The sequence below is a fragment of the Aquarana catesbeiana genome, linkage group LG13 (genome assembly GCF_042186555.1).
Source record: "Aquarana catesbeiana isolate 2022-GZ linkage group LG13, ASM4218655v1, whole genome shotgun sequence".
Classification (NCBI taxonomy): domain Eukaryota; kingdom Metazoa; phylum Chordata; class Amphibia; order Anura; family Ranidae; genus Aquarana; species Aquarana catesbeiana.
In genome coordinates, this window is record NC_133336.1 from 29,627,442 (window position 1) to 29,643,229 (window position 15,788).

The 15,788-nt window shown below is 42.0% G+C and overlaps 1 protein-coding gene across 2 annotated transcripts in view; it reads right to left on the bottom strand.

Moving 5' to 3' along the window:
* Window positions 1–15,788, bottom strand: part of TECPR2 (tectonin beta-propeller repeat containing 2) — a 110,363-nt gene that overhangs the window by 72,987 nt on the left and 21,588 nt on the right. For both annotated transcript variants that reach the window (XM_073610554.1, XM_073610555.1), the window contains exons 3-5: window positions 2,854–2,982; window positions 1,449–1,580; window positions 695–852 (exon numbers count right to left, since the gene is read on the bottom strand). In XM_073610554.1, coding sequence (XP_073466655.1) covers window positions 695–852; window positions 1,449–1,580; window positions 2,854–2,982 — 419 coding nt within the window. The remainder of the gene's footprint in view (window positions 1–694; window positions 853–1,448; window positions 1,581–2,853; window positions 2,983–15,788) is intronic.

Sequence of the window (15,788 nt, forward strand, 5' to 3'; positions counted from 1 at the left end):
TCAGCTTGTCTTAGGTTTCAGAAACCTCAGTCATTCAGGACAGCCAGGATGACAAAGCCCTGCAGTCTCCTATATCATCTGCTGCTCGCCAGACATTAAATAAGCAGAGAGATGCTCAATCAGTTCATTAAAGCAGGGTGGAGCCAGAAAGGTTATACAAGAACTTGCAGATCTGCAGCAGTCTTGGGTCACAATCCCAGCCATGCAGTGTGGCAGAGGTAAGGCCTGGCCATACACTGAGTGAATTTCGAAAGAAATTGGCTCGAATTCCCCCATCAACACAGTGTTGACGAGGGAATCACTCCTACCAGGGGAAGCCAGTGATTGTTGCCAGCAGCCACTAGCGATAATTTCAGGAAAAACCTGGCATACTGGTTGTACCCAAGTTGATCAACTAGGTACATTCGGCCTGCCCATACACGGTTTGAATCTATGTTGGTTTCTGCTGAACCAGCCAAGATTCAAACCATGTATGGCCTGCCTTAGAGTATCACAAAGCAACTAGAGAGACTTGCAATTAATTTGGCAAGTACAGAAAGATCACATTTTTTTTTTAAGTTGTGCCTTAAAGTTCTTCGAGTGATGTGCAACAGATCATGAAGGAAAGAGTATTGAAGGAAGGCTCCTTGTGAAAAAAAAAAAAAAATCCACATTCTAAACAAAGTTGGGTTACTGAATGGGGAGAACTACTTACGATTTTCTAGGCTGGTTTCCCACTTGCTTAACGCTCTTCTCCTCTGTATTGAAGAGCAAACATCTCTGAGTGGTGGACACGAGCAAGATTTTGTGGCTGTAATCTAGTTGAACTATTGAGCACAGCTCCTCCAGTATGAGGCTGGGGTTACAAGAGCCCTGGAAAAAGAAGATGTTTACAGGAATCAAAAAAAAAAAAAAAAAAAAAGAAGGAGGAAGGAAGGAAGGAAGGAAGGAAGGAAGGAAGGAAGGAAGGGAAAAAAAAAAGGAAGAAAGGAAGGAAAAAAAAAAAAGGAAGAAAGGAAGGAAAAAAAAAAAAGGAAGAAAGGAAGGAAAAAAAAAAAAGGAAGAAAGGAAGGAAAAAAAAAAAAGGAAGAAAGGAAGGAAAAAAAAAGGAAGAAAGGAAGGAAGAAAGTTAGAAAGGAAGGAAGAAAGTTAGAAAGGAAGGAAGAAAGTTAGAAAGGAAGGAAGAAAGGAAGGAAGGAAAAAAGGAAAAAAGAAGGAAGGAAGGAAAAAGAAGGAAGAAGGAAGGAAGAAAGGAAAAAGAAGGAGGAGGAAGAAGAAGAAGGAAAAAGAAGGAAGCAGGAAGAATGAGGAAGAAGCAGGAAGAAGGAAGAAGAAGAAGGAAGAAGAAGAAGGAAGAAGAAGAAGGAAGAAGAAGGAAGAAGAAGGAAGAAGAAGAAGAAGAAGGAAGAAGAAGAAAGAAGAAGGAAGAAGCCATGGTGTCTGTTTCCTTGAAAAGCATGAGAGCACACCTTGTCAAAGTCCAGATCAGACTGAATGATCTTCCCTCGATTATCTCCAGAGAACAACTTCATCCCATTGGGGCTCCAGGCTAGGGCGGTGATGCTGCTCTTGTGAATGCCAAGTACATCAAACCTCCGTAACTGCAACGCAAAAAAAACAGTAAATCAGCGTTGTGACATACTATTGCCAAAAGGTGCAACACTTCCAGGAGCTTGGTAGCCAACAGACCTCACAAAAAATAAAAAAAATTAATAAGCCAGAGGTGGACATTCTGATAATGTGACCGCTGTGTTTGGCTTTCACGTGATAGAAAAGCTCCCGATCGCAAGTATGCATCAGGAGCTTCCCGTTACAGGCTAGTTGTCCTGAGAGTGCGCTCTCAGCACAGTAAACGGCTTACAAATAGACGCATACATGCGGCTGCTCTGCGTTAAAGCCCACCAGTCGAGAGGTCGCATATATACACCAGATCGGAGGGAAGAGGTTAAACAGCGTATTTAAATTACTTACCAAGTAAGGAGCGACTATCTTTTAATCTGTGCCTATGTTCCAGCCTAAAAGAGAAGTAGTATGAGAATCTTTTTTTTTATATCATACTTACCTAGGTGGATGCAGCATCTATCCCCCACTAGCTCTAACGCTAAGAACCGAGCAATCAACCACCATCACTTGTAAACTGCAAGTGCTGGGGTAAGGGAGAATTAGAAAAAAAAAAAAAAAAAAAAAAAAAAAAGACGAAGGGGGAGGAGGATAGCAATAAGAGATATATACATTTTAACTATATCGATTTTAAAGCTCTGATATGTATATGCTTCCTGGGGAAGCAGGGGCCACACCCCTTGAACCCCACTATTGACCAAAGAGCCTGCCCGTTGGAACTATTGCAAACTATTGCTTGCTAACCAATCTGTACACCAAAAGTTCCTCTCGGTCTCGTTCTTCTGCTATAAGCACGAGTCCCTTCTGACAAATTTTTCTGACACCAAGAGAAAAAAGGTGACAGGGGAGGGAGCTCCAAAAGATTGACAGCCTGAGTTCTCTTCCTGTGAGCTGTGTGAAGGGGGTAGTGTCTCTTCCCTCCAATCAGCTCTCCTCACTGATATAACTTCAGTTCTCCACCCCCTGCTTTTTAAAGCCGAGAGATGCTGTGCAAATTCTGCACTTTGAATGGATGAAGGGGGGAAAGACTGTTGTAGATAAACAGGTACAACTTATTTAGGAGATTTTGTTTCATCTCCGTATCACCTGAGGCCAATCACTTCACTGGGTATATATGTAAGGGTTTACAACGAGTTTAACATTCAACTGCATCCCAATGATACCAAAATGAAGCAGTGCCTTCAGCTCTGAGGCTGCAGTGCACCTTAAAAAAAAAAAAAAAAAATTATACACACTATATGCTGCACCACTGACCTGCTTATTTCTGCCAGGTAGAGGGGACACCAGCTGGAAAATTGCCACCCTGCCAGACACTGTGCCAACTGCGACCAGATCATCGAAGCAGCTGAGGAGTTTAATGACCGATATGGATTCTGTTTTACCCTGAAATAAAAAGATATCCAGACCTAGATGAATATATGAGCAATGACAGGGGGAAGAACATGCTGATCCAGGGTACAATGCAAGTGATACATAAGAGCAAAGCATCAGCAGCATCAGGAACTCTGAACCTGGGAAAATTCAATACGTAAACTTTACAGACCTTGCACTACAATGCAGAAACGACAAAAAAAAAAAAAAAAATTGCATGACAGTACAGTATTATGTCCAAAAGGTACATTTACACTTGCCTTCCCTGCATCTTTTGCATCGCTGTGTATGACATCCCCATCCTTTCAGGAAGATTCCTGGAGAATGCAGAGCAGGTGAAATCTCATGAGAAGATATCCATTTCTATGTGAGATTTGGTTGCTCTGTATTCCCCAGGATCTTGTTGGAAAGAGCATCACAGCACACTCACCTGCGTGAGTCAGATGGAAGGCTGTGTAAGTCATTTCATCTGACTTTTTTCTTTACAGGTACCTATTGAACATACAAATGATTTTACAGGGGAAGGTGTTGTTGGAATCCAACTGCAGTATATGACGCAATAACCAACACAGGAGTAGGTGCATTGTACGATGGTATACTGGGAAGCACACCAAAGTTCCAACCAGCAACTTAAGTCAAAGCACATACAGAATATTCAGGGGCACCCAGTGTATACACCAGGCAAATATCAGCACTCCTCTCCTATATGTAAAAATCATCATTATTTTGCTAGAAAATTACTCAGAACCCCCCAAACACTATGTATGTATGTATGTATGTATGTATGTATGTATATATAAAAAATAGATAGATATTTTTTAGCAGAGACTCTTTTTAGTCACAGGGTATTTGCGCAGCAATTTTCAAACGTAATTTTTTTGGGGAAAAAAAAACACTTTCATGAAGAAAAAACAAAAAAAAAACAAACACACACAAAGTAAAGTTAGCCCAATTTTCTTGTATAAATGTGAAAGATGATGTTACGCCGAGTAAATAGATACCTCACATTTCACGCTTTAAAATTGCGCACACTTGTGGTATGGCGCCAAACTTTAGTACTTAAAAATCTCCATAGGCGATGCTTTAAAACATTTTTTTACAGGTTACATGTTTAGCGTTACAGAGGAGGTCTAGTGCTAGAATTGTTGCTCTCACTCTAAATGCTCGCGGCGATACCTCATGTGTGTGGTTTGAACGTTGTTTACATATGCAGGTGCGACCTATGTATGCGTTCGCTTCTGCAAGCGAGCTCCCGGGGACGGGGGCGCTTTATTTTTTATTGTTTATTTTAAAAAAATATATATTTTTTTTTTTACACTTTCCCTTTAAAAAAAATGTTTTTGATCACTTTTATTTCTATTACAAGAAATGTAAACATCCTTTGTAATAGGAAGGGTGCGTGATTGGTCCGCTTTCTGGAGAGATGTGGGGCCTCAGCTGAACAGCTGCTATGATTGTTCTTACGGTGAAGGGAATCTCCGGTGGAAAAAACTGAAGCTGCAGCTGCAGGCATCAGATATCACCACTGAAAGACCAGGACATCATATGACGGCAAGCGGTTAAAGTGGAACTTGACTCTCTCAATCAACATTTTTAATACTCATGCTGCTAGCATTAGTAAAGATAGGAAAGTATATCATATTTACTTGTTTTAAACTTTATATTTTACATTTTTTCAGTTACTTGCCTAGACAAATGTCATGCATTCCATGAGTCTTCAGGAGGAGAGAGGAGGGGATTTTCTCAGCCAAGCACACCCTCCTGCATGCATGCTTGAGTCAAGGGCAGATCGATACCAGGAAGTAAAGGTTACATGAATCATCTGCCCTTACTAAAGATGGCCATAGCCAGAAATGCTAGGTGGTGTTTTTCAAAGTGATTTCTCAAAAAAAAAAAAAAGGAGCACAGAAACGGATGGGAAGTTTGCTCTGAATATAAAAATGAATTAAATAGTGTTTTTGGTTTGTGAAAAAAAGCATATCCCTCTATTGTGTATTTGTCTCAATCCAGAGCACTAAGTGTGATTTCTGTCTGCTGCCTTGTTCCTCTGCTATCAGCACAAATCACTTCAGACTGAGAATGTAGGTATGCGATTTGATGCTGAACTCCCACAGGAGCTCAGGGGGCCATCTTAACAAGGAACAAAGTCTATCCGTTTATAGTGTGTACTTGTCTTAATCTAGAGCAACAAGTGTCATTTCTGTCTCCTGCTTCCTTCCTCTGCTATCATGAGTCACTTCTGACAAGTTTTCCTGACACCAAGAATAAAACGGTGACAGAGAAGGGACCTGGTTGACAGTCTCAGCCGTACTCTGTGAAAGGGTGTGTGTCTCTTCCCTCCAATCAGCTCTCAGAGTTCACCTCGCTGAGCTGCAGAGTGTAACTCCAGCTCTCCGCCCCCTTTTTTCTAAACACTCAGACAAGCTTTATAATTTCAGTACTTTGAACGGATGTAAAGAAGAGACGGCTGCAGATAAGTTGTATCTGTTTATGTAGGAGGATTTGTTTCATCGCTATGTATCACCTGAGGCCAGTCACTTTGCTGGGTATATGGAATGGTTTACAAACCATTTGCATTGCAAGGCATTTCCCTACCATGTAAATGTTTCACTTCCTCAAGGTTTAGGGAATATCCCCACCCATACAGCAAATCATAAAAAAGTTTAGTATTTTTATATTTCCTCACCATTTATTTTGGCACCTTGATGGAAATATACAGAGAACCACAATACATCTGCCTTATAGTGCACCATAATTCACATGTGAACTTTGGAAAAGAAAAGAAAAGAAAAAGAAAAGAAAAAGAAAAGAAAAAGAAAAGAAAAAGAAAAGAAAAAGAAAAGAAAAAGAAAAGAAAAAGAAAAGAGAAAAAGAAAGATTATTTGATCCCCTACAGGTTCCCCGAAGGTCCGGCCATGCAGGGCCAAAATTAAACAATTTTACACTGCTGTTTACAGATTTTGTAAGTTTGCCCACTTGCAAAGAAATGAAGGGTCTATAATTGTTATAGGTGTATTTTAGCTGATAGAGACAGAATATCAACCAAAAATCCAGAAAAAACATGATACAATTATTATAAATTGAGTTGCAGTTCAGTGAGTAAAATAAGTATTTGATCCCCAAGCAAAACATGACTTAGTACTTGGTGGAGAAACCCTTGTTGGCAAGACAGAGGTAAGACATTTCTTGTAGTTGGTGACCAGGTTTGCACACATCTCTGGAGGGATTTTGGTCCACTCTTCTTTAAAGATCTTCTCTAAATTGACTGGGCTTCTCCTATGGGTCACAGGAGTGCAATTCGTTTTGCAGCGAGACTGATACCAGTCTCAGCGAGCCGCTGAGAGCATGAGACGGCCGCACCCCGCCCCTCCACTGCGCCCCAGTGAGCGCGCGGGGGGTCAGAGCGGAGAGCTGTTGATTGACAGTCAGCAGCTCTCTGCTCAGGAAGCTGTGTGAACCGAGCTATCGGCGATGTTCGATCGCTCGGTTCTCAGTGCAGAGACGCCAGGGGACAGATGCATCATCCACCTAGTTAAGCAAGGTTATGGGGAAAAAAAAAAAAAAAACCCCATACTTCTCTTTCTTTCTCTCTGTCTCTTGACAACTCAACTTTTCAGCTCCCCCTATAAATTTTCTATAGGATTAAGGTCTGGACACTCCATGACCTTATTGTGCTTCTTCTTGAGCCACTCCTTTGCTGCCTTGGCAGTATGTTTTGGGTCATTATCATGCTGAAAGACCCATCCATAACCGATCTTCAGTGTTCTGGCTGAGGGAAGAAGGTTCTCTCAAGATTTTACAAAACATGGCCCCGTCTATGTGGCAAAGTCAGCCTGTACCTTTAGCAGAGAAACAGCCCCAAAGCATAATGTTTCCACCTCCATGCTTGACTGTAGTGATGGTGTTCTTGGGGTCATAGTCAGCATTTTTCTTCCTCCAAACACGGCGAGTCGCGTGAATGCCAAAGAGCTCAATTTTGGTCTCATCTGACCACAGCACTTTCTCCCAATCCTTCTCTGAATCATTTAGATGTTCATTGGCAAAACTTTAGACGGGCCTGTACATGTGCCTTCGGAGGAGGGGGACTTTCCGGGCGCTGCAGGATTTCAATCCATGGCAGCATATTACATTACCAATGGTTTGTTTGGTGACTGTGGTCCCAACTGCCTTGCGATCATTCACAATCTCCTCCCGTGTAGTTCTGGGCTGATCCTTCACTTTTCTCATGATCATCTTTACCCCATGAGGCGAAATCTTGCATGGAGCTCCAGACCGAGGGTGATTGATGGTTATTTTGTATTTCTTCCATTTGCAAATAAATCTCTCCAACAGTTGTCTCCTTCTCACCAAGATTCTTGCTGATGGTCTTGTAGCCCATTCCAGCCTTGAGCAGGTCTACAATCTTGTCCCTGAGGTCCTTTGACAGCTCTTTGGTCTTGCCGATGATGGTGAGGTTTGAATGAAAGAAAGATTCTGTGGACAGGTGTCTTTTATACACATAACGAGTTGTTAGAAGCACCTTCTTACATTGACAGGACTAATCTGTGTACCACATACTGTAGCCAGTCTGAGAGCCAGAATTATTGTTGGTTGGTAGGGGATCAAATACTTATTTTACTCACTGTGACTCAATTTATAACATTTGTATCGTGTGCGTTTTCTAGATTTTTGGTTGATATTCTGTCTCTATCAGCTACAGTCGTAAGCAAAAGTTCAGGAACCCCTGACAATTTCCATGATTGTCATTTATAAATATTTGTGTGTTTGGATCAGCAATTTAATTTTGATCTATCAAATAACTGAAGGACACAGTAATATTTCAGTAGTGAAATGAGGTTTATTGGATTAACAGAAAATGCGTAATATGCATCAAAACGAAATTAGACAGGTGCATAAATTTGGGCACCCCAACAGAAAAATCACATCAATATTTAGTAGAGCCTCCTATAGCAGAAATAACAGCCTCTAGATGCTTCCTATAGCCTGTAATGAGTGTCTGGATTCTGGATGAATGTATTTTGGACCATTCCTCCTTACAAAACATCTCCAGTTCAGTTAGGTTTGATGGTTGCCGAGCATGGACGCGTCAAATCACCCCACAGATGTTCAATGATATTCAGGTCTGGGAACTGGGATGGCCATTACAGAACGTTGTACTTGTTCCTCTGCATAAATGCCCGAGTAGATTTTGAGCAGTCGTTGGGTCGTTGTCTTGTTGAAATATTCAGCCCCTGCGTAACTTCAACTTTGTGACCGATTCCTCAACATTATTCTCAAGAAACTGCTGATAATGAGTGCAATCCATGCGACCGTCAACTTTGACCAGATTCCCAGTACTGGCACTGGCCACACAGCCCCACAGCATGATGCAACCTCCACCAAATTTTACTGTGGGTAGCAAGTGTTTTTCTTGGAATGCTGTGTTCTTTTGCCGCCATGCATAATGCCCTTTGTTATGACCAAATAAAGCAATCTTGGTTTCATCAGTCCACAGCACCTTATTCCAAAATTAAGTTGGCTTGTCCAAATGTGCGTTTGGAGACCTCAAGCGACTCAGTTTGTGGCGTGTGTGAAGAAAAGGCTTCTTTTGCATCACTCTCCCATACAGCTTCTCCCTGTGCAAAGTGCGCTGAATTGTTGAAGGATTCACAGTAGGGGTGCAACGGATCGTCTTCGATCCGTGACCCGTACGGATCAACCTCCGCGGATCGGGACACCCGCGATCCGCGGAGCGCTCTGTGGCCTCGGCCATAGGAAAGGCCGCGGCTTCGGCCTAGCTTCGGAGCGGCGGCCATCTTGGTACACCTGGCGGCCGTTTAGCACGTGATCGCTCCATCAAATGACGGATCGATCACTTGTAACAAACCGGCGTCATGTCATGACGCCGGTTCCTCTATCCCCTCTGTGTACTGATCTGTACAGTGGAGGGGAGAGATCGGATGTCAGCAATGCCCTGCTGCAATACTCTGCCATGCCCTGCCAATACTCTGCCATGCCCTGCCAATATACCTCGCCAATAGGGAGATTGTGGATATTACAGTGGGGGAGATTTTTTTTTTGTTGATCCGAAAATGATCCGAACCGTGACTCCTGATCCGAGAAACGATCCGAACCGTGAGTTTTTTGATCCGTTGCACCCCTAATGCACAGTGACACCATCTGCAGCAAGTTGATGTTGTAAATCTTTGGAGGTTATCCGTGGGCTGTTTTTGACCGTTCTCACCATCCTTCGCCTTTGCCTCTCCACATAGGCGTGCGCATTAGTGTTATCTTTCTGTGTATCAACAGGAACATAGGAAAGATCTCCCTCTTACCGGCTCTGCCATAAGAGAAATGTTTATCCTTTTCTCTTTCACTGTGCTAGCAGGGAGATCAATGTGCCGGGGTCATATATATGTAGGTACATACACATGCATGTATGTTTGATCTTAAGAGTGCACACCCTAATGCATTAGGCTGCACACACCTATGCCTCTCCAATATTTTATGTGGCCTGCCACTTCTGGCCTTAACAAGAACTGTGCCTGTGGTCTTCCATTTCCTCACTATGTTCCTCACAGTGGACACTGACAGCTTATATCTCTGCGATAACTTTTTGTAGCCTTCCCCTAAACCATAACGTAGAACAATCTTTGTTTTCAGGTCATTTGAGAGTTGTTTTGAGGCCCCCCATGTTGCCACTCTTCAGAGGAGAGTCAAAGAGAACAACAACTTGTAATTGGCCACATTAAATACCTTTTCTCATGATTGGATGCACCTGTCTATGAAGTTCAAGGCCTAAAGAGCTCACCAAACCAATTGTGTGTTCCAATTAATCAGTGCCAAGTAGTTATAGGTATTCAAATCAACAAAATGACAAGGGTGCCCAAATTTATGCACCTGTCTAATTTCGTTTTGATGCATATTGCGCATTTTCTGTTAATCCAATAAACCTCATTTCACTACTGAAATATTAAATAAAAGTAAAAAAATTGCGCTAGGATTGTGGATGGTTGGTATTTATCTTGCCACCACTTTTTTGGTTTCCTTACTACTGAAATATTACCGTGTCCTTCAGTTATTTGATAGATCAAAATTAAATTGCTGATCCAAACACCCAAATATTTATAAATAATAATCATGAAAATTGTCAGGGGTTCCTAAACTTTTGCATACGACTGTAAAATACACCTATGATAACAATTATAGACCCTTCTTTTCTTTACAAGTGGGCAAACTTACAAAATCTGCCGGGGGTTCAAATTTTTCCCTCCTGTTTATTATAATATGTGGAGTGAGCTGTGTGTGGCAAATTTCAGTCTGGCTCCCAAAGAATGGGAAAGAACTGATCCGGGGATCAGGAAGTGCTGACACATTTCACTAAAAATAGAACAAAATTTATGAGGAAGTTTTGCTTTAAATCTTGCAGTGCCTCCCAGCTGTGTATCTATCACATAAAGATTTTATGAATAATTACACATTAGGCGCAATGATTGTTCCATTAGCAGCTGGCCAAGGATATGAAAGAATGAAATCACAAGTGCTGATCAGCATCACAAAACCTAAAATGGATTTCAGCACTTATGCAAAATGAGAAAAAAAAATTAAGTGCTGTATTTTAATAATAGATAGGGAAGCCACATTTCCCAGGGAAATAAAAAGGGGGGGGGGGGATAAAATATTTCCAAACACACTTTAGGCTGAGCAATCATATTTTAAGGCGTCAATCTACCCAATTTGGATTTGAGATCTCAAAGCAATTTCTGCGCCTGCACACCTGCTGTGGCCGATAGGAGATAAACGCTCAAAAACTAGAAAGCATATTATAATATACCAAAAGGTTGTGTAGCTCATGTCACATTTCTCACAAACTAGATTGTAATTATCTTGCCACTATACCATTCTGATATTGTCTTTAGAGGGTAACAGCTTCTGCGGGGGAAATAAATTACGCACACATATAACATAAAATAAATATAATATAATATAAATAAAATGTTCCACTCGCCTACTCGCATTTTGCAAATGGAAAATGAGGGCTGGCGAGGAGCTGGGCTGCCTGGGAGCGGGGGCGAGCACCGCCGGAGGGTGGGGTTGATCTGGAGCCGTTCTCCCAGCGATCGCCCCAGGGGAAGAGAGCATGGAGGAAGAGAAAAGCCGTGGGGATCACAGTGCGCGGACAGCCTGCTGTAACAGCTTGCATTACAATTGCGTCCACTCTGCTCGCTGTCACACACAGCCCCGCCTCCACCCGACTCTGCGCCTGTTATAGACAGAGCGCCGGTTCAATGCTGGGATGCGTTCCATCACAGGCATGGGGTCAGGAGGAGGCGGGGCTGTGTGTGACGGCGAGCAGAGGCAATTGTAATGTAAGCTGTTCCGGTATGCTATCCCGCGGCTCTCCTCTTCCTCCAGTCATGATCTGGCCACCCTCTCTCTTCCTCTGCCCAGACGAGGCGGCAATGGTGGGCACAGACGAGGCGGCAATGGTGGGCACAGACGAGGCGGCAATGGTGGGCACAGACGAGGCGGCAATGGTGGGCACAGACGAGGCTGTGCTGAAGGGCACTGGTAAAGTTGTTGTTAATATTTATTTTTGTAACTTAATTCTGCATAAAACATTTAAGTGTCATTTCATGAGAGGGCGTGCTTAACCTCCCTGGCGGTATGATTATTTCGGATTTTAGGTGCTGAAAGCGGTACCATTATTTTGCATGGAAATTTGGCGTTTTATATTGTAGGTCTGTAAATCTTAACAATAACACACTTAAATCTGTCCAAACCAGAGTCTAGTAGATATCCCGGGTATGATAAAGTTTGAAACACAAAAACATAAATTATAATATAATAAATAAAAATAAATTAAAAAAAAAAAAAAAATAGTAATAAAATAAATTTCCCCACAATTCACTATCGCTCAATTCTGCAAGTGTTCTAATTTATTATCGCTGTTTTCTAGCTGGTCTAAAGCCACTTTTGACGTAAAGGGACACTTTTTGGTTGCTATGGACAATCTCCAGTTTCCAGGCAGAAAGAACAGTGTATATCATGTAAAACTGCATGCAGGGCATGGGACAAAGCACTGGGGACAAAAGGGATGTGAAATCATTTCATACAGTACTGTAATCTGTAAGATTACAGTACTGTATGTGTTATGCTTTTGACATTTTTTTGAATTTGCCGCCAGGCTCCGCCCCCGTGCGTCGCGTCGCTTGCAGGGAACGGAGCCTGGCACGGAGAGGCTTCGGAGGAGGACGGAGCCCTCGGACACTGCGGGTGACATCGCAGGATCCCGGGGACAAGGTAAGTAACGCCGCCCCAGGATCCTGCAATGCGATCCCGAGTGTGGCTCGGGGTTACCGCTAATGGTACTGAATTTTAACCCCGAGCCACACTCGGGAAAACCGCCAGGGAGGCTATAGGCGGAATTAGGGGCGAGGCAACTGATGGCGAGTAACCCTTGAGGCCCAGCTAGTAGCTCAGATCTTGAAATTTTGAGCCCTGTATATATTTTAATAATATACACACACACACACACACACACACACACATTACTGTATAGCTCATATACAATTGCTATACAAGTTATATTGCAATTGAATGTTAGTAAAAATTTGTTTTCATTTTCAATCTGCGGCTCTGTAATTTTCTGTAACATGTAATATGATGACCTGGGGCCATTCTGTACACAGAAGACATATTTGGGGGGCGTTCTGTATTCCATTTCCTGCTTGTGTGATTGCCTCACCGATTTTCCCCAGACGTCTTAAATAGGGAATTCCCATTAATACATAATTTTTTATTACTCAAATTTATAGAGATCATTGACATAACACTCCTGATGGGAGGATGAATCCTCGAAATGCGTAGCGTGTTTTGTCAAAGTTGGATTTTTTTTTACCCAGATCTACTATGTACCCGCTTATTTATGCCATCACGTATCTATAAATACGGGCATCCGGCGGAGGCTCTTTACCACGTGATCAGTCGTGTCCGATCACGGCTGATCACGATGTCAATACCTCATGGCCATCCACATGTGCCCAGTCAGTGCCCAATCTGTGCCAAATGGGCACTGATTGGCAACATTATATTGCAGTGATGCCCAGCAATGCCACCCTTAGGGGCATCGGTGCCACCCAGTGTCCATCGGTGCCACCCATAAGTACCCATCGGTGCCACCTATGAGTGCCCATCGGTGCTGCATACCAGTGCCACCTATCAGTGCCCATCAGTGCCTCTTATCAGTGCCACCTCATCAGTGCCACCTCATCAGTGCCACCTCATCAGTGCCCGTCATTGAAGAAGAAAATGTATTTATTTACAAAAATTAACAGAAACAAAGAAAAACTTGTTTTTTTTTCAAAATTTTCGGTCTTTTTTTAATTTGTTGCGCAAAAAATAAAAACCGCAGGTGTGATCAAATACCACCAAAAGAAAGCTCTATTTATGGGAACAAAATGATAAAAAAAATTGAGTACAGTGTAGCATGACCGCGCAATTGTCATTCAAATCGCAACAGCGTTGAAAGCTGAAAATTTGCCTCGGCGGGAAGGTGTCTAAGTGCCTGGTATTGAAGTGGTTAAAGAAAAATTCCATATGGTCTGTAGTACATTGAATGGTAGGAATGAAATTATCATAAAATATTTTATAGTCGATAACGTCACTGTTGTTTTGAGTGTGCTTAAGGTTTCTTTTTTGTGTTGACTACCGCAATATTATTCAGCCAAGCAATAAATGGTTTCTGATTTTTGATTCTTACATGCCACCACCCCTGTATGACAAAGTTGATTGTGTGAAGGATGTTGCACTTATTGTACTTTTCTGCAGATTTCTAATAATAAAAATAGAAAGAAAATTCCAGTAATGGTACATTTTTCATACTTCCATTGGTTCAACTTGGACCAATATAACTATGTATATATACCAAACCTGGGACGATCCCCCCGGAAGCTGGAAATCGCTGAAGTAGACACGGCTATTCCAGGAATCTTTATTAGCTTCCAGGTACCGTGGCTGATGCATTCTGAACACAGGAGGAGATCGACCGCTCAGCACGGGAGCCACTCAGAGAACGCTTTGCATTTTTTTTTTTGAATGAATGCAAAGCGTTCTCTGATTGGGTAAGGCAGAGAGGTGGGGCGGTGACATCCAAGGGGTAGGCTGAATTGCTGGCTGATCAGTAAACAGCAGTTTGCAATGATGCAAGATCACTCTGGGGTGGGAGAGGACACGGCTATCGACAGACATTCCTGGTCCAAATATCAGGATTCATTTAACAGGTTGAAATATTCAAGCTGATCTCCACCGTTAGTTTCAGTTTTAAATAGATAATTTGGGCCAAGCTGGCCCAAACAAACTATTTCCCTCACTAAAGTGTGCTGCCGCTGGATGTGTGGTATAAACTGTATGTAGCCGAGGCAAGATACAGCATACTGCACTGTGTACCAGGTGCGAGAGGAGACTTCCTGTCTCACACCTGGAATAAAATGGCGTCGGCCTGCACGGCGCTCAGCCATTTATTGACATCTGTGCTGTATGTAGCCTTAGCTACATGCAGTTTATACAACACATCCAGCGGCCGCACAGTGAGGGAAATCGTTTGTTTGGCCCAGCTTGGCACGAACAATCTATTTTAAGCAGCAGTTCAGCCTAAAAAACTAAATTAACTATCTCTAAATCTATAAATAATGATATTTGAAGCGCTTCACAATGTGCATGAAAATGAATATATAAGAATAAATATAAATAGTCAAATAAATCCAGCGGTGAGTAAAAATTCCTATAAAATCCAGCAATCAAAATAGTGTAAAATTATAAAAAATTAGTGACACCAAATGTGTAAAAAATTCACATAAAAAATCCACATAAAAATAAATATATAGGGATGTATTCAGAAGGTTCAATTATACAGGTGTAGAATCCTGATTGGTATAGAGCTTTTGATCACTAGCAAAGCTGTTTAAAAACACTTGCTTAATTAAGGTGCTCATTGATAGTACCAATGTGTTTTTTGCTTCTATTCACAACCAATGTGAGAATCATAAACAGGCAGATAAGAGAAAAAAACAATCATTGTGCAATAGTTAGGATACCAAGGTACACAGGCAAACTTCAATCCACTCACGTGTGCCTTATAATGATAAGGCATATGCAGGTTTTACTATAGCAGTCAGCCGCCTTAGACAGGAGCAGATTCAGTGCAGTACACTGTGTGAAACTGCTGATCTGCACAGAGCTTCCTTGGCTCCTCCCACGCGTTACATCACAGTCACGTGACTTTTTCAAGGATCCTTGAAAAAGTCACGTGACTGTGATGTAACGCGTGGGAGGAGCCAAGGAAGCTCTGTGCAGATCAGCAGTTTCACACAGTGTACTGCACTGAATCTGCTCCTGTCTAAGGCGGCTGACTGCTATAGTAAAACCTGCATATGCCTTATCATTATAAGGCACACGTGAGTGGATTGAAGTTTGCCTGTGTACCTTGGTATCCTAACTATTGCACAATGATTGTTTTTTTCTCTTATCTGCCTGTTTATGATTCTCACATTGGTTGTGAATAGAAGCAAAAAACACATTGGTACTATCAATGAGCACCTTAATTAAGCAAGTGTTTTTAAACAGCTTTGCTAGTGATCAAAAGCTCTATACCAATCAGGATTCTACACCTGTATAATTGAACCTTCTGAATACATCCCTATATATTTATTTTTATGTGGATTTTTTATGTGAATTTTTTACACATTTGGTGTCACTAATTTTTTATAATTTTACACTATTTTGATTGCTGGATTTTATAGGAATTTTTACTCACCGCTGGATTTGACTATTTATATTTA